This window comes from Delphinapterus leucas, unplaced genomic scaffold (genome assembly GCF_059928025.1).
Source record: "Delphinapterus leucas isolate spDelLeu-1000000601 "Yukka" unplaced genomic scaffold, BTC_Dleu_Yukka2 spDelLeu_asBTCV2_sq64, whole genome shotgun sequence".
Lineage (NCBI taxonomy): Eukaryota > Metazoa > Chordata > Mammalia > Artiodactyla > Monodontidae > Delphinapterus > Delphinapterus leucas.
Window position 1 is genome coordinate 788,296 of NW_028322273.1, and position 18,355 is coordinate 806,650.

General features: G+C 38.7%; 1 protein-coding gene across 1 annotated transcript in view; it reads right to left on the reverse strand.

The window, feature by feature from the left end:
- LOC149743867 (uncharacterized) overlaps positions 1–18,355 on the reverse strand; it is a 103,988-nt gene that overhangs the window by 56,962 nt on the left and 28,671 nt on the right. Inside the window, exon 4 of the mRNA XM_089906098.1 lies at positions 14,126–14,389. Coding sequence (XP_089762224.1) covers positions 14,126–14,389 — 264 coding nt within the window. The remainder of the gene's footprint in view (positions 1–14,125; positions 14,390–18,355) is intronic.

Genomic DNA, 18,355 nt, shown 5'->3' on the forward strand with positions numbered 1-18,355 from the left:
CATTTTATAATACACCGGTTAATCTACTTAATAGGATATTTCCGTGAGTACTATGAGTCACTTGAGCAAATTAATTAAAGCTAAGAAGGGGTTCGTTGGAACCTCTGATCTGTGGTACAAGGGTCAGAAGCACAGGTGACAACATATACTTGGTGACTGGCACCTGAAGTGTGTGTGTGCATTCCTGCTGGACTGAGCCCTTAACATGTGAGATCTGATGCTATCTACAGGTAGATAGTGCCAGAATTGAGTTGAATTATAGGACACCCAGCCGTTTGAGCACTGCTACGCTCTCTCATTGGAAATGGGGTGCTCAGGACCACTTAATGCTTTCCAGGCTCTGGCTTCTGTGAATTCATGACAACAGTAACCTCTGAAACATACACATGTACCTTTGCCACAAAAAACTTCTGATAGACACATAAGAAATTAATAAAAGTTGCTAAGAAAGGGAGTAAGGGACCTAACATTGGTTGGATGAGGGGCAAAAATATTCCAGAAGGAATTACTACTACTATTTATCTTTTGATAGTATGTGATTTTTAAATATGTGATCTCATTAGATTTTCCAAATACCAATAAACAAGATAATTATCATTTTTTTAAAAAAAGGCTGAAGAAAATGTAGTTTTATATACTTCAGAAAAAAGAAAATTGAGGGAGGATTTGACTATAGCGTTCAGTAGGCCAAGAAATGTGAATAAAGAAAGAATTACTATAAAGGGGCCAGAAAAATGATTTAGGAGACAAGACTTTAGGAGACACTTTCTGATAAGCAGAGCAGTAACTCTTGCCCATTTCCTTTGTTTTTGGCCACGAATGGTTAAAGGCTCCTGTGAGAGGGCTACAAGGGGACTAGTGTCCACATCAAGTGGATAGCTTAGATCCTGATACCAACTACTGGAAATTATCCAGGGCCCAGGAAAGAAGTACTGGTAAGCTGCAGTTGCCAGCACGGTGCTTGGTAGATGTAAATATTTGTGGGTCTGCTAAATTAACGGTCAGACTATAATTCATAATACCTTGCACACAAACTAGATTGGTAAGTTTTCAGTGGATGACTTTATTACCATTCCGAACTCAGTTAGATGGAACAGTACTCCTCAGTGATTGAGAAATCCATCTTCCTCAATCTTCATGTATCACCATCTGCAAACATTGCTCTCTCTCACAGATTACCTGCCTTCAGCTATGGATGAGACAGTGAGATGCATTTCATTCTCCTCTTCATGGACACACAGAACAATGACCTTTTCCAACCTCCCTTGGAGCCAGGCAGAGGTCAAGTTTTTGCATTCTTGTTGAAAGGGTATGGGTCTACCCCTTTCAGGCCCGGCCAGGAGATATTATGCATGATTGCCCATGTTCCCTTCTGCTGTAGTTTAGGTAGTCATGCATTTAAGACAACACCTCAAGGTGGAGGGGGCACGGGTTCCTGATTCACTACTTGAAAGCAATCTGCTAAGAATGAACCACCTAATTCACACTGGTCTCTGACAAGAGAAATAAACATTTATTAAGTTAAGACACTTGGCTTTCAGGAGTGTTTGTTAGACTACCTAGCACCAATTACCTTGAGTAATTCATTGCTAAACTGCTACACTGGTAATAACCACGGACTAGTGATGAGTCTACTTAATTCCAATCCTCTCCGTTTCTCATTGCTGATTTACTCTATACTCACCAGAAATTATTTTTCATAGGACTGCTCGATGACCATGTCAGTCTAGAATTATCCATAGTACCTCTATGTCTATCTCTTCCTCCAATTCAACTTCCCAGTAGGGGACCTGGCATTACCCCTCTGTGTAGATACAACCATGGAGAATCAGGTCCTAACGAGATCGTATCTAGAAGGGCCCTGTTCTGCAAGGTTTATGGTTTATTTTGCTATACCTTGGATTCATATGTTGGTTTAAAATAAAAAGTGACATGATTTTTGAAGGTTGAAGCTGAGTGGCTGAACCAAATTTCTATAATCAAGTTAACATATATTTTCCCCCGAGTCTGTACTAGGTCATTTCTTAAAAATTATTTTTTCTATCCTATGAATCTATATGTTTACATAAGCATTAGCTATTATTCCCAACGTCTATGTTATGGACGGAAAATAGGATTCTTCTCGTGTCCCAACTCAAATCAAACAGTAAAGCATTGTTTACATTATACAAGGTTTACATTGCACAGGACTGTTTATATTCTACAAGCATCCTGAGGTCATGTCTAGACCCAATGGGAAAAAATGTCATAATAGATTAGTAAGGACTGTAATGAAGATGGAAGGGGAAAGTGGTGGCATATGTGCTAGGCATTTATTTCCCCAACTGAGGTCATTTCCTTGTCATGTACAGTAAAAAATCACAATGTTACTGTAGTCGCTCATGTGCTGCAATCCACTGCCCACCCATCCACGCATCTAACATTTTTGAGGACTTAATCTGTGCCAAGGACTCTACTCTCTGCCTGAAAGGCAAGTGAAAAATACAACCCAGGTCTTTCCTGAAAGAGCACATAAAGGAAGACTGATCTCTGAATAGTAAGTGACACAAGATAATGGCTGAATGGGTGGTTTCTTTTATCGTGCACTTGCAAGATAGAAAGCAGAGAGAAAAATAGCTCCAAAGAGTTGGACAGTTATATTATCATTGATTTTCGAGTGACCACCAATTAAAGGGCATGCTTAGCAGCTAGAAATGAGGGACCTCATTAGATGACTACAAGAGCCAGACACTTTCAAAACGTTCCCCTAAACTCTCAGTTCCATTTTCATTTCATGAAGAGACAGCTTGGGAAGTCGGAGGTCACGCTCTTGTATGTCCACAACAGGGATGATTTAAGGCACCGGTAAGCTCCTGCTGAGCTGCCACCTAAGGTCATACGACTGTGAATCATGGCGGGATATAATGACTTGGGCAACATTCTTTCCTGCGAATACGTACAAGATGGATGGTGAATAGTATTGAAGTATAATATATGGTGCCGATCATGAATTTAAATTCCCTCAGAAATGGAGGAGAAACAATTAGCAAAGGGCATTCTTGACTTCGTTGAGCAGCAATGCCTCTCTGACTCCTGAGACACTCATTTTCAGCAGTCAGGCCACAAGATGTGTCTTCAATTTCTGCAAAACCTAGTTCTAGCTAGATTTTGGGAACTAATGGGAACATGATCTTAATGGATGCCTCATGTTTCTCATGCAGTGTGGCTGTGGAAGTTTATGGGATGGAGTCAACAAAAAAGACAGGTCCTTTTTTACAGCATTCTTTATATCTGTTCAATCTTGTCACTACCATAGTGTCCTACAAAAAGGACGTTTCAGGGATTGTGTGAGGCCTGGTACAGTGTGTTTTTATAGTGAGAGTGGGTCAGCGGATGGAGAATCACATGAGAGAAAACAAGAGGATGAGGTGCTATTCCTGGCTCCGGCTTCACCTCACAGAATGACCTTGGCAGAAGCACTTAACCTCACTTTGAATCTTTGAATCTCAGTTTTCTCATCTGTGAAATGAGGAAAGAACATCTGCCCCTTTGCTCCCTCTCAGGATTGTTGGAGGATTAAACAGATCAGGGCTATAACCTGAACTACGGTGAACCCATGAGGAAAAAAATTAGACATCACTTAACTATATAATATTCTTTTTAATCATTACTAATTTCCAAAGGTGAAGAAAACCTTGTTAAAAAAAATATGTAAGCTGATTGTTTTTCTGAAAACAAAATAAAGGCTCAACTAGCAACCCTGCATTAAAAAAGAGAACCTGAAATTCACATTCCAAATCTACTTCGAGACAGAAAGACCCCCAAATTCCTTCCAGTTTCCTAAGATTTTTCCACTATAATTTTTTTTCGTTATTGTCTTCTTCATAAAACGTTAGTTATATTTTTGGGTTTTGCAATTGCATAGTTTAGCATATATAAGGAAATCGTCTTTCCAATTCACTAATAAAAAAGGGAGTACAGGAGAGAAGGAAGAGAGGGAAGGAGGAGGGAATAAACAGAGAGCAAACCCACGTGGCTAAAAGAAACTGACCTGAGAAGACAAAACAATTCATAATTTAAAATACTATATAATACAAATGAAGTTAAAGATGTGTTTGCCCAGAAGAGGACTGACTGGAAGTAAACTGATATGATTATCTGGATAACACCCTGTATTTCCCTGCTTTAGTGAAACAAGTCAGTCATAGAAGAGCTCTATCTACAGGGAAATTATGAAAGAAATAATCTTCATTTCTCCATGATTCTTTAAAACCAAACTGGACTTTATTCCTTCTTATTTCTCTCTCAAACTCCACTCCTCGACATAGAAAATAGCATTCTGGAATGACTTAGAATTAGAATTAGAGATCAGTCAATATTTCATGATTTTAAGGTTCTTCATTAGGAACAATGTGAATTTGGGCCCAATAATCCTAATCCTAGCTTTTTCTTTAGTTCTATAGTTCTATTAGGCCATGTTGTTAGAGCACTGTTTACACTTATTGCCAATAGTCTCTGGATTGGAGGTCAAACTGTTACTTACCTTCTTCAGCATACCCTTCAATGATTAAATGCCCCCAAGGACTTTTAAGAATCATTTTCATCTTGTAAATATTTTTTAATTGACATCTTAACTTTATAGTTGCTTCCCCTGTGAGGGAAAGAGACTAGGGTGATGGAGGGTTTTTGCTTCTTACTTTGTATTTTTTCAAGGACTTATTACTTTTTAAATTAAAATCAAGGAACCAGCACAAGAATGCTAGTAAGGTATAAGTGAGATGTAATGCTTGGTGTGCATAAGGGTTCAATAGTCCACTGTGAGAGTGCAGCCTGTTGAACAACCTCGGTGATAAGTGGGAACCACTTGTCCAAGACTATTTTATTTAAGATGCAATACTCATTTCTATCCCCTTCAATACATTTTAAGTACCCCAAGCTAGAATAATGGGGCTAGAGGGGCAAGAAGAATATTATACCAAACAGGGGCAATATAAAAACACATTACAATCAAATTTTCCTTATTAAAAATATAAGTCAAAAACCTAAATACAATATTATTCCACAGAGTTTTAAGGTATATTAAAAACATTGTGATAGGATGTTTCAAAAATTATGGTACAATCCCCTTCTGACACCCTCATTCCTGAGTCACCACTTCAGCAGGACTGGGCTTTGGCATACTCAACCCACATGATGAGACAATAGCAAAAGAGCTTGATGGCTCAGCTGCCGAGGACTAGCCCACTAGGTTCTGAAGACAAGTGGACCAGGTGCTCCCACTGCCCATGCCAACCACCAAACCTGTGAGCGAGGCTGTCTCAGACCAGCTCTCACTCAGCTGATCCATCAGTTGACTAAAACTGCATGAAGGAGCCCAGAAAAAACCGAAAGTAAAACACTACCCAGATGAACCCAGTCCCAAATTGCCAAGTAATTGCTATTTTAAGCCACTAAGTTTTTTGTTGTTGTTGTTTTGTTTTCTATATCTTTATTGGAGTATAATTTCTTTACAATGGTGTGTTAGTTTCTGCTTTATAACAAAGTGAATCAGTTATACATATACATATGTTCCCATATCTCTTCCCTCTTGTGTCTCCCTCCCTCCCACCCTCCCTATCCCACCCCTCTAGGTGGTCACAAAGCACCAAGCTGATCTCCCTAAGCCACTAAGTTTTGAGGTGGTTTGTAATACAGCAAAAGCTAACCTATACTATAATACGATTTGGTCAAGTGGGTTTATCCTTGAGAATGCAAGGTTGGTTCAGTATCAGCCAGTCATATCATGTGATTCACTGTATTAGTTAAATAAAAGGAGAAAATCGTATCATCATTCTTTTTAGATAGAAGAGATAAAAAGCATCCCATGAGGTTCAAAATCTATTGGGTAGGGTAGATTTTATAAAACTAGATCCAAATAATAACTATCTTTCCTTGATAAAGGCTATATACCAAAAATACATGGCACATGTATACACTAACAAAAATTATTATACTACTAATTTTTTTTAAAAATTAGCATTTCCTTTAAGGAGAGAATTGAGATAAAGATTTCTAACATTACTGGTCTATTGGAACCGACCTTTTCGGAGCTGTGTATTGAGAGGAATAGAGAGAGAAGGTTTAGAAGAATATAGATAAAAATGTCATATTTATAGATTGTTTTGATTATGTATTTCATTGGAAACACAGGAAAATCAATAAGCTATTAAATCTAAGAAAAGAGCTCAACATAGGGGCTGGAAAAAAATTAATGCACCAAAATCAACTGTGTTCCTCCATAGCATCAGTATCTAGATACAATACAAGATGAATTTACCATAGTAACAAAACCTATAGAGAGTATGGGGTTTCACCTAATAAATTATGCAGAAAATCTTCATAATGAAAACTTTATTAGAGGACACATGAGTAAAAGAAATATATATCACAGGTATGGATGAGATGACTTACTATAATAATATAAATGTCCTTATATTAATCTATAAAATTAAATGCAACTGTAATAAAAGGCCAAGCTCTTTTTTTTTGAGGGACAGCATAAAAAAGTGATTCTAAAATGTATCTGGGGGACTTCCCTGGTGGTGCAGTGGTTGAGAATCTGCCTGCCAATGGAGGGAACATGGGTTCAATCCCTGGTCCACGAAGATCCCACATGCCACGGAGCAACTGAGCTGGTGCACCACAACTGCTGAGCCTGCACTCTAGAGCCCACGAGCCACAACTACTGAAGCCCACGAGCCTGGAGCCTGTGCTCCGCAACAAGGGAAGCCACTGCAATGAGAAGCCTGTGCACCACAACAAAGAGTAGCCTCCTGCCCCACCCCTCGCTGCAACTAGACAAAGCTCACACGCAGCAATGAAGACCCAACGCAGCCAAAAAAAAAAAAAAAGAGCAGGTTGCTCTATCTCCTATAAAAACATTAAAATAAAATAAAATAAAATGTATCTGGAAGAAAAAAGTTCTCCATACAGCTAAGGTAGTTTTGAAAAATAAGCTCAAAATGGAGAATGTGCCCTACACATTAAGATATGTTGGGAAGTCATGATAGATAAGAACTGTGATGCCCTTGGAAGAAACAGCAAACAAGAAAACAAATCAAACAGGTGGCCTAGAAATAGAGCTATATACAGAGAGGAAGTTGGCACATGAAAGAGATGGAATCATAGTCCAATGGAGGAAGTTGAATTACAGCTTTTGGGGAAACAGTCTCATTTTCAAAAGAGATATGAGACTGGATCTTAACCTAGTGATATCACTTATGTTGTACCCAGTCCTATATAGCTCACCTAATCTTCACAAAAAAATCCACAAGGCATAAACTATTATCCTCATTTTACAGGTGGAAAAACTGAGGTATGAGAGATAAAATGACTAGCCTAAGAAGTACATGGTGGAGCTGGAACTTAAACCCCACAGAAATCATTCTATTAACCATTATGTTATATAATTCCACCTAATGTACAAAACTAAAATACAATAGTTTTAATATCTAAATGTGAAAAATAAAATCTAGAGAGAATAAAAGAAATTGCAAGGGAATATATTTGTGATTTCAGGGTAAGAGATGAAATAGATCTTTGAAAAATAAAGAAACATACACTGTATGAAGCAAAAGTGATGAATTTAACTATATTAAAATTATAAATTTATTAATATAAAAATTCTGATTTAAAAAAATGGGCAGAAGAGCTGAATAGACATTTTTCCAAAGAAAACATACAGATGGCCAACAGGCACACGAAAAGATGCTCAACATCACTAGCCATCAGGGAAATGCAAATCAAAACCACAATGAGAGATCACCTCACACATGTCAGAATGGCTATCATAAAAAAGAACAAAACTAACAAGCCTTGGCGAGGATGTGGAGAAAAGGGAACCCTGGTACACTGTTGGTGGGAATGTTAACTGATGTAGCCACTAGAGGGGTGGGACAGGGAGGGTGGGAGGGAGACACAAGAGGAAGAAGATATGGGGACATATGTATATGTATAGCTGACTCACTTTGTTATAAAGCAGAAACTAACACACCATTGTAAAGCAACTATACTCCAATAAAGATGTTAATAAAAACAAAACCAAAACAGAACAACCATATAATCCAGTAATTCCACTCCTGGGTATATATCTGAAGAAAACAGAAACACTGATTTGAAAAGATGCATGCACCCACATCCAGTGTTTATAACAGCATTGTTTACAATAGCCAAGATATGGAAGCAACCTAAGTGTCCATCAACAGATGAATGAATAAAGAATACGCGCCATATATACACAATGGAACACTGCTCAGCCATAAAAAATGATTAAATTGTGCCATTTGCAACAACATAGATGGACCTGGAGGGTATTATGCTTAGTGAAATAAGTCAGACAAAGACAAATACTGTAATGATATCACTTATAAGTAGAATCTAAAAAATAAGACAAATGAATGGATACAACAAAACAGAAACAGATTCACAGATATAGAAAACAATCTAGTGGTTACCAGTGGGGAGAGGGAAGCGAGAGGGGCAAGATACAGACTGGGAATTAGGAAGTGCAGACAACTTATGTATAAAATAAATGAGATACAAGGATATATTGTAGGGCATGGGGAATATAGCCAATATTTTATAGTAACTTTCAATGGAGCATAATCTATAAAAATATTGAATCACCACGTTGTACACCTGAAATTAACATAGTATTGTAAATCAATTATACTTTAATAAAAAATTAGAATTTTATGTACAATAAAGGATACCAAAGTCAGACTGAAAAACAGTTGATGGGTAGAAGACATATACATTACCCAAAACCCAATAAAGGACTCAACATCTGAATACAAAAACTTCTACATCTCTAAAGACACAGAATACTCAATAGAAAAATGAGCGAAGGTCATGATAGGCAATTCATAGAATGGAAAACATGAATAGCAAGAAAGTATATGAAGACCTAACTTTTCTAGAATCAGAGCAATGCAGAATTAAAACACCTTACTTCATATGAACCCACACATGCCAAATTTCCAGAAGTTAAAATGCAAATTATGCTGTGGAGCAACTACGCCTGTGCATCACAACTACTGAGCCTGCGCTCTAGAGCCTGGGAGCCACAACTACTGAGCCCGCGCGCCTAGAGCCTGTGCTCCGCAACAAGAGAAGCCACTGCAATGAGAAGCCTGCGCACCGCAACGAAGAGTAGACCCCTCTCGCTGCAACTAGAGAGAGCCTGAGTGTAGCAACGAAGACCCAATGCAGCCAAAAATAAATAAATTAATTAATTTTTTAAAATGCAGATTAACAGCATGTGGTGACAAAGGATATGGCAAGAGAGAAATTCCAAGTATTGCTGGTGAGGGGGAAATGGTACAGCTATTCTGGGGAGGAATCTGTGAAATAAGGCATATATATGACTTCCACCTCAGCCATTCCACAGCTGCACTGTTACTCAAGGGGACATGTGGAAAGAGTGTATTAATGCCTTATGGTGGACATAAAGTGTTGAAAATAGCCTAAGTATGTATCACCAGGGTAATGGATAAGCAAAACATGGTATTAACATATGGTGGAATATTAGACAGTGGCCAGAAGCAATAATTTCTATGGAGCAACACAAATTTTAAAACAATAATTTTGTGTAGAAAAAATAAAAGAACAGGATGTGATTTTTAGTCGATACTACTTTTGCAAAAATCAGAAAATACAAAACAATTCGATATTTCAAATATATACACGTTTAAAATAACTATGAAAGGTGAGTTGGGAAATTACATATTAAATGGCCCAAATGGTGCTATATAGGGGAAAATAAAGGAAATAAATCTGGCAGAGGAACGTCGGGGCCAAAACCAATCTTAAAAGTATTAGAAAATAGAGTGACCGTACACACTGATGATAGAGTAACATGAACTGAGGCATATGGTCCCTTTTGAGTAAATGCCTTAAATACAAACTAAAAAAATAATGTCATAAGATTTACAAGCACTATAAAAATATTTGGCATTATTGCAGTAGATAGTAGAAATATATAACCTTTCAACTTAAATAAAAACAAGACTGATGAAATATCAGCTTTGTTCCCATGTCATCCATGCTAAGGAAGAAATAATAAATCAGCTTTTAAGATAGAATTTTTTACAATGAGAGATAAAAAAACAAACAAAAAGAAACCCTAACTGTTTATCCCATGAAGGGAGAAAAAAACAATTTGAAAAGTCACAGTAGAACTCTCTGAGGATAATATTTAACATCAATTTTTTTAAAACAGAATTTTAAGAAGCTGGTTTTGAATTGTTTATAGAGTTTCTAATTAGCATGCTGAGGAAATACAGGGTCCATCTTAATCCAGAAGCAAGTAAAAAGTTCTGACTCTTAAAATTCTAGGCTCTAGAGTAGGTGCGTGCTGGTGTGCTGGTGTGTATGTGTGTGTGTGTGCACATTTGCTGTGTGTTTTCAATAAACTCAAGAGTACATAAGGTGTATGTTATTACATGGTAACAATTCTTGAGCAAGTCTAACTGAAGGTCAGTAGCAAACAAGTAGATGCCGCTTGGGTGGCCCTCCAAACTCTCAGGTAATGCGCAGATCTGGCTTGGCATTCATGTTCTGCTTTTAGACATAATGCATTTTTATGTTCTTGTTAGCACTGAAAGACTAACTTGAATATTTTGCAACTGATGAAATGGACAACAGAGCAGTAACCTAGAGTTTACAAGTATTTGGGGCAGTAAAACTTTAGTTCTAGATTTAACTTGGATTTTAGTCCTAATTTAACTTGGACTTTCTACAACGCATTTTTTTTCTATAAACTGGAGGTATATACCACCATAATCCTAAAAAACCTGTGACTTTGGGCTTCAGGGGTCTAAGCCTTCTCTCTAAGTGACTGAAAGGTACAACTGGATATTAGACCTGTCTAAAAATTGTCCTTTTCTGTCCTCATATACAAGGGTTCAGCTTGATTTTTGGATAGCTGTCATTAAAAAAAAAAAAAAAAAAAACGTGCAAAGAGCTAATGCCCTTTGCTACAAGACAAGACAATTTCTCCTGGACATGCAGTAATAGGAGGCAATGCCATGTGTTGGAAGCATGCACATATTTTATGATAGATATTAATCTGGAGGCTAACAGCTAGGTGCTCTGGTTGAAGTAGTTTATTTCAAACATACATATAATGTTAACCCACTTTGTAACAAAGCCTTCAACATTTCATATGCAAATTCGTTTTTCTTTCTAGTTTAAGCCCAAGGAAATCCCTATAAGTCTTGTCTCCAAAGAGAAAATATAAAGAATTCATAAGATTAAAGAGTTCTTATCAATTGTATAAAACACTAGAAATGTACTAACTAGACAAAAATGTAGACGTCTAAGAGACAGAAAAGTAGAGGACTGCACTGAGATTGCAATCCTGAGAAAAATACATTATTTCTAAATGAAAAAGTAAAAGGAGATAGTATAAATTAAAGCCAGAAGAAAAATTTTAAACCTACAAAAATACGAGTCAATACAAAGTTAAAAACCCATGAATTTTACTATATACCCAAAAGATTCACAAAAGATCTCATGAATATCACAAATTAAAATAAAACAAAAGCCAGAAATATTGTTTTCCCCAAATTGTACTACTACCTGCTTATTGCTTCAGTGGTAAGAAGAAAAATTATCTTCAAATAGTTAAATTGTATACCTACTTATATTTTAACTCTTAGGTGGATCTTGTTATATAATATATATTATCTCTAAAGAAAACTTGTTGATTGTTTATTTTGGCATCTCTTAGGAAATTCCTATTTAATTAGATAAATCTCCTTAGAGAACTCTTAAATAAAAATAGATGCAAATATAGTATGTTTCATATCATTCATTTTAGACCTCTAAGAGTTGGAAAAGCTCAACCTGGAGAAGAAACTAGTTTTATTGAGGGAAGAAACTACTTTCCAGTTTAGAAGAGGAGGGATTATCCCATTTGTGTAGAGGAAGCAATCGGGAAGATACAAAAAGAATGATCCTTGCCTAGTGCTAAGGCCAGAACTACTGTGAATATTGTACCAGATCTTGTAAAAACAGCCACTGTGCTGGCACTCACAGGCCTGGGTCATGGTGTGTTCAACAATAAAACTTTGTTCCAAAGGACGGAACTCCTTTGGGCCAAAAAGCTTTCACCTGCATTATTCCATTAACCTCACTGTTTCGTTATGGGAAATGTGTTTATTTTTTGAAATGACATTGAAATATATCCTTAAAAGAACACTTTAGGTCTCAACAAGATTCTCTTCTCTTTCAGCCAACACATTACCTTTTAGAAATCAACAGTCTACTTCTTTCTTTAAATCATCACATTTCAAAGCTGTAGCAGCTAATAAATGTTAATATAATTTTTCCAAAACTGCAATCTCCCTAAATTTCTATGCTGTCTTCTTTATGCTGTCTTTTCAAGGTAAAGGTATCTTTCCAGTTTTCTTAGCATTATCAGGATTATGGATTTTGTTCATTGTTAAAGTTCGTTATTTATGGACATAAGTTAATGTAAATGCAAAAATATCTTGTATTATTCACAAGCTGGCTGACTTAAATCACTCGCTCTTAAAACAACTTTACTGCTCTCCAATCTGTTCAAATGCACGGAAATATAAATTCAGGATGATGTGGCTTTTCTGCAATGCTTTCTTTTCAGGCTGCAGTCTACATGACAGCGTTATATTTTATCCTTGCTGCTGTTGTTGGTCAATCTATAAAATCTCTCTTGAAGACCCCCAAAACAGCTTGTAATTTACTTTTACTTTTGGTGACTCACTGTTTTCAAATTGCCATGTCTGACCATATCCCCCTTCCAGGGGAATTTATGCAGACTCTTGTTTTTTTCTTCTACATACTGATTTACTCTAACCTGAGCAATTTACCACTTCTACATCCATATAGTAGCTCAAATAAAATGAGTTCCTGTGTTAATCCCACAGTAAACCTCGGTAATTCTCACATCACAGGAGTTGTAAACGTTTGTTAACAGAAAAAGAATGTTTTTCCCAAAATAGCTACATAACTCTTAAGACTACTCAAATTCCTAAATAATCCTTTTTACAAGACCCCCGCCAACTTTATTTTGATACATTAAACATGTGAAGCCTATTTTAAAAGGTATTTAACAGTGACTTCATCAAAACAGCTTCCTAGTTGTTCTCATAATGTCTTTTTTCTAAAGTTTTCAAACTGCTTTTAAGCCAACTTGAATAGTGATGAATGTGAGCCGCTATCAAAACGCTTCAGAAGCATTCTGCCAGACAAGATGGGCAAAAATGTTCTAGATCTGCTCAATCTGACATTAGAGGTCATGCAACTTGAAAAAATGAAATAACTATTTCCAACACTCATTGAGCCCTTCATTTTAAAAATAGCTTCAGGGCTATTTCCACACTCTACATTTAATAATACAATTTTTTAAAAAGGATGTTAGGCTCGGTGAAATCAGAAACTGATCTGCCACTTAAAGCTGGTGAGTCTATTCTTAATGGGCCTCTGGTAGATTTGGGACACTGACGATAGCAGTTTCATTTAAGAACTTCACTAGTAAAAAGAATGACATCCGAAAAGGACTGCTGGGGAAGACAGGGAAGAGAAGACCGGAGTCTCCTGAGAAGAAAAAGAGAAACGATTTAAATAAAGTCGCTAAGGAGGAAGGAGGTGGTGAGACGCGTAGACAGAAGAGCGAGAAAGAAGATTTAACGAAGAAGTGAAATGGAGCGCAGAGGAAGGCAGAAGCTAATGAGGAAACAAATGGGAAAAGGTAGTGTTTTCAAACAGGCATGCACCAGGAAGGGACGAGTTACGGCCTGGAGTAGCCCCAGTGCTTTCAGGTGAAAGAGATGCTCGCAGAGAACAGGGACAAGCAGTTTACTTCCAGGCTTTGGAGCAAACTAAAATTCCCTGCCCCGAGCCTCTCCCAGCCTCGGCCGAGCGCGGAGGCGGCGGCTGGGGAAGGGACCTAGCCAGGAGCCAGGCCCGGCGTCCTGCTCCTCTGGGCTCCGCGGCCGAGGGAAAGAGGCGAGGATTAAGCGGGGAGAGGTCCCGGCCGCAGCTCGGCGGCACCCCGAAAACGGTCCGGGGCCTCGGCGGTGCCCGCGAGCCATTCCCCCTGCGGCGGGGCGCCCAGCGGCCTTACCTGGGGCGAGGGAGGGAGGCGAGGTCTAGGGCGTCCGCTCGCGCCCGCCGCAGAACCTCTCTGCTGCACTCAGCCCAGGCTTCCACAGGAGGCGCCGCTTCCCCCTCGGGGGCTTGGCCACCGCCTCCGCCGCCTCCGGGGCTGTTTACACCGTTGGGCCCCGCACGCCGCCTTCTCTCCACCCTAGCGCCGTTGCCGATTCGGCCGCCGCCACCTCCTCCGCCGCAGCCTCGTCTCTCTGGAGCATCTTCCAGCCACCGAACCCTGAGAAACAGAGACTCCAGCCGCGCCGGCAGGAAACTCCCCCGCAACTGCTAGGGGGACGAAGCGGTCAGAACACCGGCCGCTTTTCCGCCATTGAGCAGCAGCCTCTCCGCTCCTTCTGCCTATGCAGACTCTTAACCCATAATTGCTTTACTCTTTACCTCTGTTTCTGGGTTCTTAAATTATCTGTTACATCAGTGTTCTTCATTACTCAAATTATTTTTTCTTAGGAACTTTTCCTGGAAGTAAGTTCATGCTACTTTTGACAAGCAAACATTTGACTTCCGAAAGAATTCTTACGGAAATGGGTTTATATCCCAAATGCACCACCAAAAACCTTTGTGACCTTGCATAAACGTCCCTTACCATTTCAGGTGCTATCTTTGCTTGACTCCAAAGTGAACTGATTAAAACTATGAGCATCTAGCTGTTATGTACTTTTGTCTCAGTTTGGTCAATGAAACTCTCAAAAATCCATCAGATTTTCATTATTTTTATCATTAGCCTGTTTGTGGAAAATAAGTTACCATTTATGGAGCCAGTGTTCTCCTTTATTCCGGCATCCAATCATTGTAAATATTTCTCATGGACACATTCTTAGAAGGCCTATGAATAACCTGGCCTCTTACTGATTCTCCCTTTTGGAGTCTTACTAGCCAGACTTCCCCAATAACTTTCAGAGAGAGTTTTCCCCCTTTCTGGGTCTTCTTTTTGACTTCTATACGCCATAGAACTTTCAAAAGTCATCACACCAATACTAATATTACCACATACCCCCCAAAAAGCTCCAAGCTGTTTATGCCTATTCGTTAAGTTAATACTTTATCAAAACTTGTCCAATTGAGTAGTTTTAGCACAGATATTTTACACATTTTAGCACAGACATGCTCTGTTTAAGGCTGACAGATCCATTAGGAATTAACTTTCTGGTACATTTTCCCTCTGACATTTTCCTCACAACTGCGTTTCCTCATAACTGAGCCATCAGTTATCTCTTGCCTATAGAAAGGCAGATAAGAGAAAAGAAAGCTAAGTGAGAAAAGATATGTAAATAGACTAGCACAATATTGGACACATAATAAGTATTCAATAAATGATAGCAAGTATTCTTACCCTTATCCTCACATTAGTTTATATGTATTAAAAACTGATTGCTGGACTCAACTCTTTACTTCCATTTCTCATTAGATCCTCACAGAAACCTTGGAGGAAGCGAGGTTTTATCCCCATTTTACAGGTTGGGAGACTGCAGCCTAGAGGGCTTAAGTACCTTAACTGAAGTCATATAGTCAAGAAATAAGCCTATATTTGTCACAATCACTTGCCCATGCTTTGACGTGACACCACCACCCATCATTTACCCAGCTTCACCAAGGTACTACGAAATTTTTTACTCTTATTCTCCTCTCTTTGCTTCATACTGCCATTGCCACCAACCCAGTCAAATTCACTTTTAATTTTCCAATGTTAGTGAAGGGAGTAGAAGGTGGAAATTGAGGTTAAAGGAGGAAACTTTAATGTTATTCAAGGATGACTTCATCTTAACTTCCAGCCTTCGTCTACCCATTCTCTGCTCCAGTCACACGCAGAGTATTTGCTATCTCTTCCATAAGTCTTGACTTTTCTTGTCTTTATGCCACTTTTCTTTTCTCCATTTGCAATGAATCTCCCTTTCCCTTGGTTCTTCACCATTTCTTACTCCATACTCTCCATTAAAATTCAAATCTACCTTTAAAGCCCAACTCATATACCAGTTCTGTCCTGCAGTCTCCTGGATCTGCCAAGTCAGAACTAACCACTCGCTCCTCCGTGCTCCTGCAATGGCAAAGATGTTAGAAGGGCGAGTGACTTTACAGCTCGCTCACCACCTGCGGGAAATATGTCCTATCTGCCCTTCCACATCCTTTCTCCACCCAATTCTATATGGATGGCTTGCATGGCCTATCTTAGTAAGTGTCCTTGCTCTGGCTTCTGTTTGGCTCACCAATGAAGAGTACCAATAGAAGATTGTAGGGAATGAAGGAGGGGAGTGAAGTTAGGGTATTAATTCTTGCCAAATTGCTGGGAGTTGGCTGCATCCCCCAACTAACGTATAGTGCTTCTCTGTGGGGCATCACAGCATCTTTGGAGAGGACTCTCTCTCCAGCAAGGCTTCCTTTCTCTTTCATCTCCTATAAAGTAGCCACACTTTTACTGAACCCAGGGGCACTACACTATCTCTTGATTCTCTACATTGGGCTCAATTTATCCTTATTGATGTACCCCTGATTTCCTGCTGAGACCCTGTCTGATGAACTTCGTAATATGCTCTTCTAAGCTGTTAATTTTACAAACCACATTATTACACTTATTAGAAGAATGTCTTCAGGATGTGTCAGTAAGCTCTGATTGATGATAATGGTAAACAGCTAGAATTTATGGAACATAAAGTATGCTTTGGTTACTCTCTTGAGTACACCGTGTGCATTATTCTAATTAATTAAAATCACTATTAGCTAAGCAAGGCACACAGATGCTAAGAGGTTCCCAGAAGTAACTTGCTCATGGTCACTCCAGTGTCTCAGTAGTGTTTAGGACTCAGATCTGTCCAAAGCCTAAACCTTAAGCTCTAGGTCTAAGCAGTGGGTCTCAAACTTGAGTATGCATCAGCATCACCAAGAGAGCTTGCTGAAACAGGTAGTGGGCCCCACCCCCAGAGTGTCCCAGTCTGTAGGTCTGGAGCAGGGCCCAAGACTTTCACTTCTAAAAATTCCTACGTGCAGCTGATGTGCTGGTCTGGGTACCAGACTTTGAGAACCACTAGTCCAGGCATTTTAGGTCCAGAATTTCAGGTGTTAGAATAATTTTCTGGTGATAAACTGTCGAAAAAAAAAAAAAAAAGCACTGCATTTTCCTGTTTGTAAGGAGGTAATACATTCAATCTTAAAGAGTCAATAATGGGGCTAAGTATTTAAGAAAGAAGAGTTATTCTCCAGGAAGATGGGAGGAGATGGACATTCTAAGGACAGGAATGCCCTTTCAGGAAACTTGCAAAGGGAACAGAAAAATAACATAGTAAGATTCTGCTATCCAGTGTTCACAGAACATGAGTGGGATACTCTTGACTGTAGAATGGGAAGCCAACTTTTGCTCACCATATACATACCTTATTCAGTACAAATGTTTATTAAGAATCTCCAAAAGCTAGACACTAGGCATCAGGGCTACACTGATAGAGCAGATAAAGTGCCTGGCCTCAGGGAGCTTGTGCTTCAGATGACGTACATCAGCTAGATAGACTGAATGACGGATACTATATTGGGTTCACACTTCGTCTCAAGAAAAAAATATATCCATAGACGTGATCCAGGAGTCAAATGGCAAAAGACCTAGCCTCAAAGCGAGTGTTAATTTCATTAAATGGTAGGTAAAAATTATTTTATATGCCGAGATAGGCTCTGCTTAAAAGACACACTATTCCTCCAAACGTATTATACAAGCCAGCTTACGAACCTGTGACTTTTTCTAGGAGAAGTGTTGCCTTCTTTCCCAAGAAGGGAGCGGTAGGGGTCGGGGTGGAATTAGTTTCATCATCAGAGGCACAGTCTCACTACTACTGCTCAGCTCCAATTCGCAACCTTCTGAATGGTTTCCAGACTAAGTCATTTAGCAAAGTGATGAAGAAAAAATGGCCCATTAATCTTATGATGCGTGTTATAACTTAACTCTGGGTTTAGCATAGGAAAAATATTATTTGCATTGATTAGAAATATGCTTTATGGCTGCATATATTATTCACTTTGAACATTCTAAAATTATTAGCTGGGTTGACATGATGAACTGCACAGGAGTACTTCTAGATGACATCTCAATGTCATCTGTTACTCACATCATATAGGTCTAGAAATCAATATGTATTTTACTCAATATGAGATCTTATTCCAAACACCAAAATATGCCTGTTTTTATTCGATGGTTATCATCATG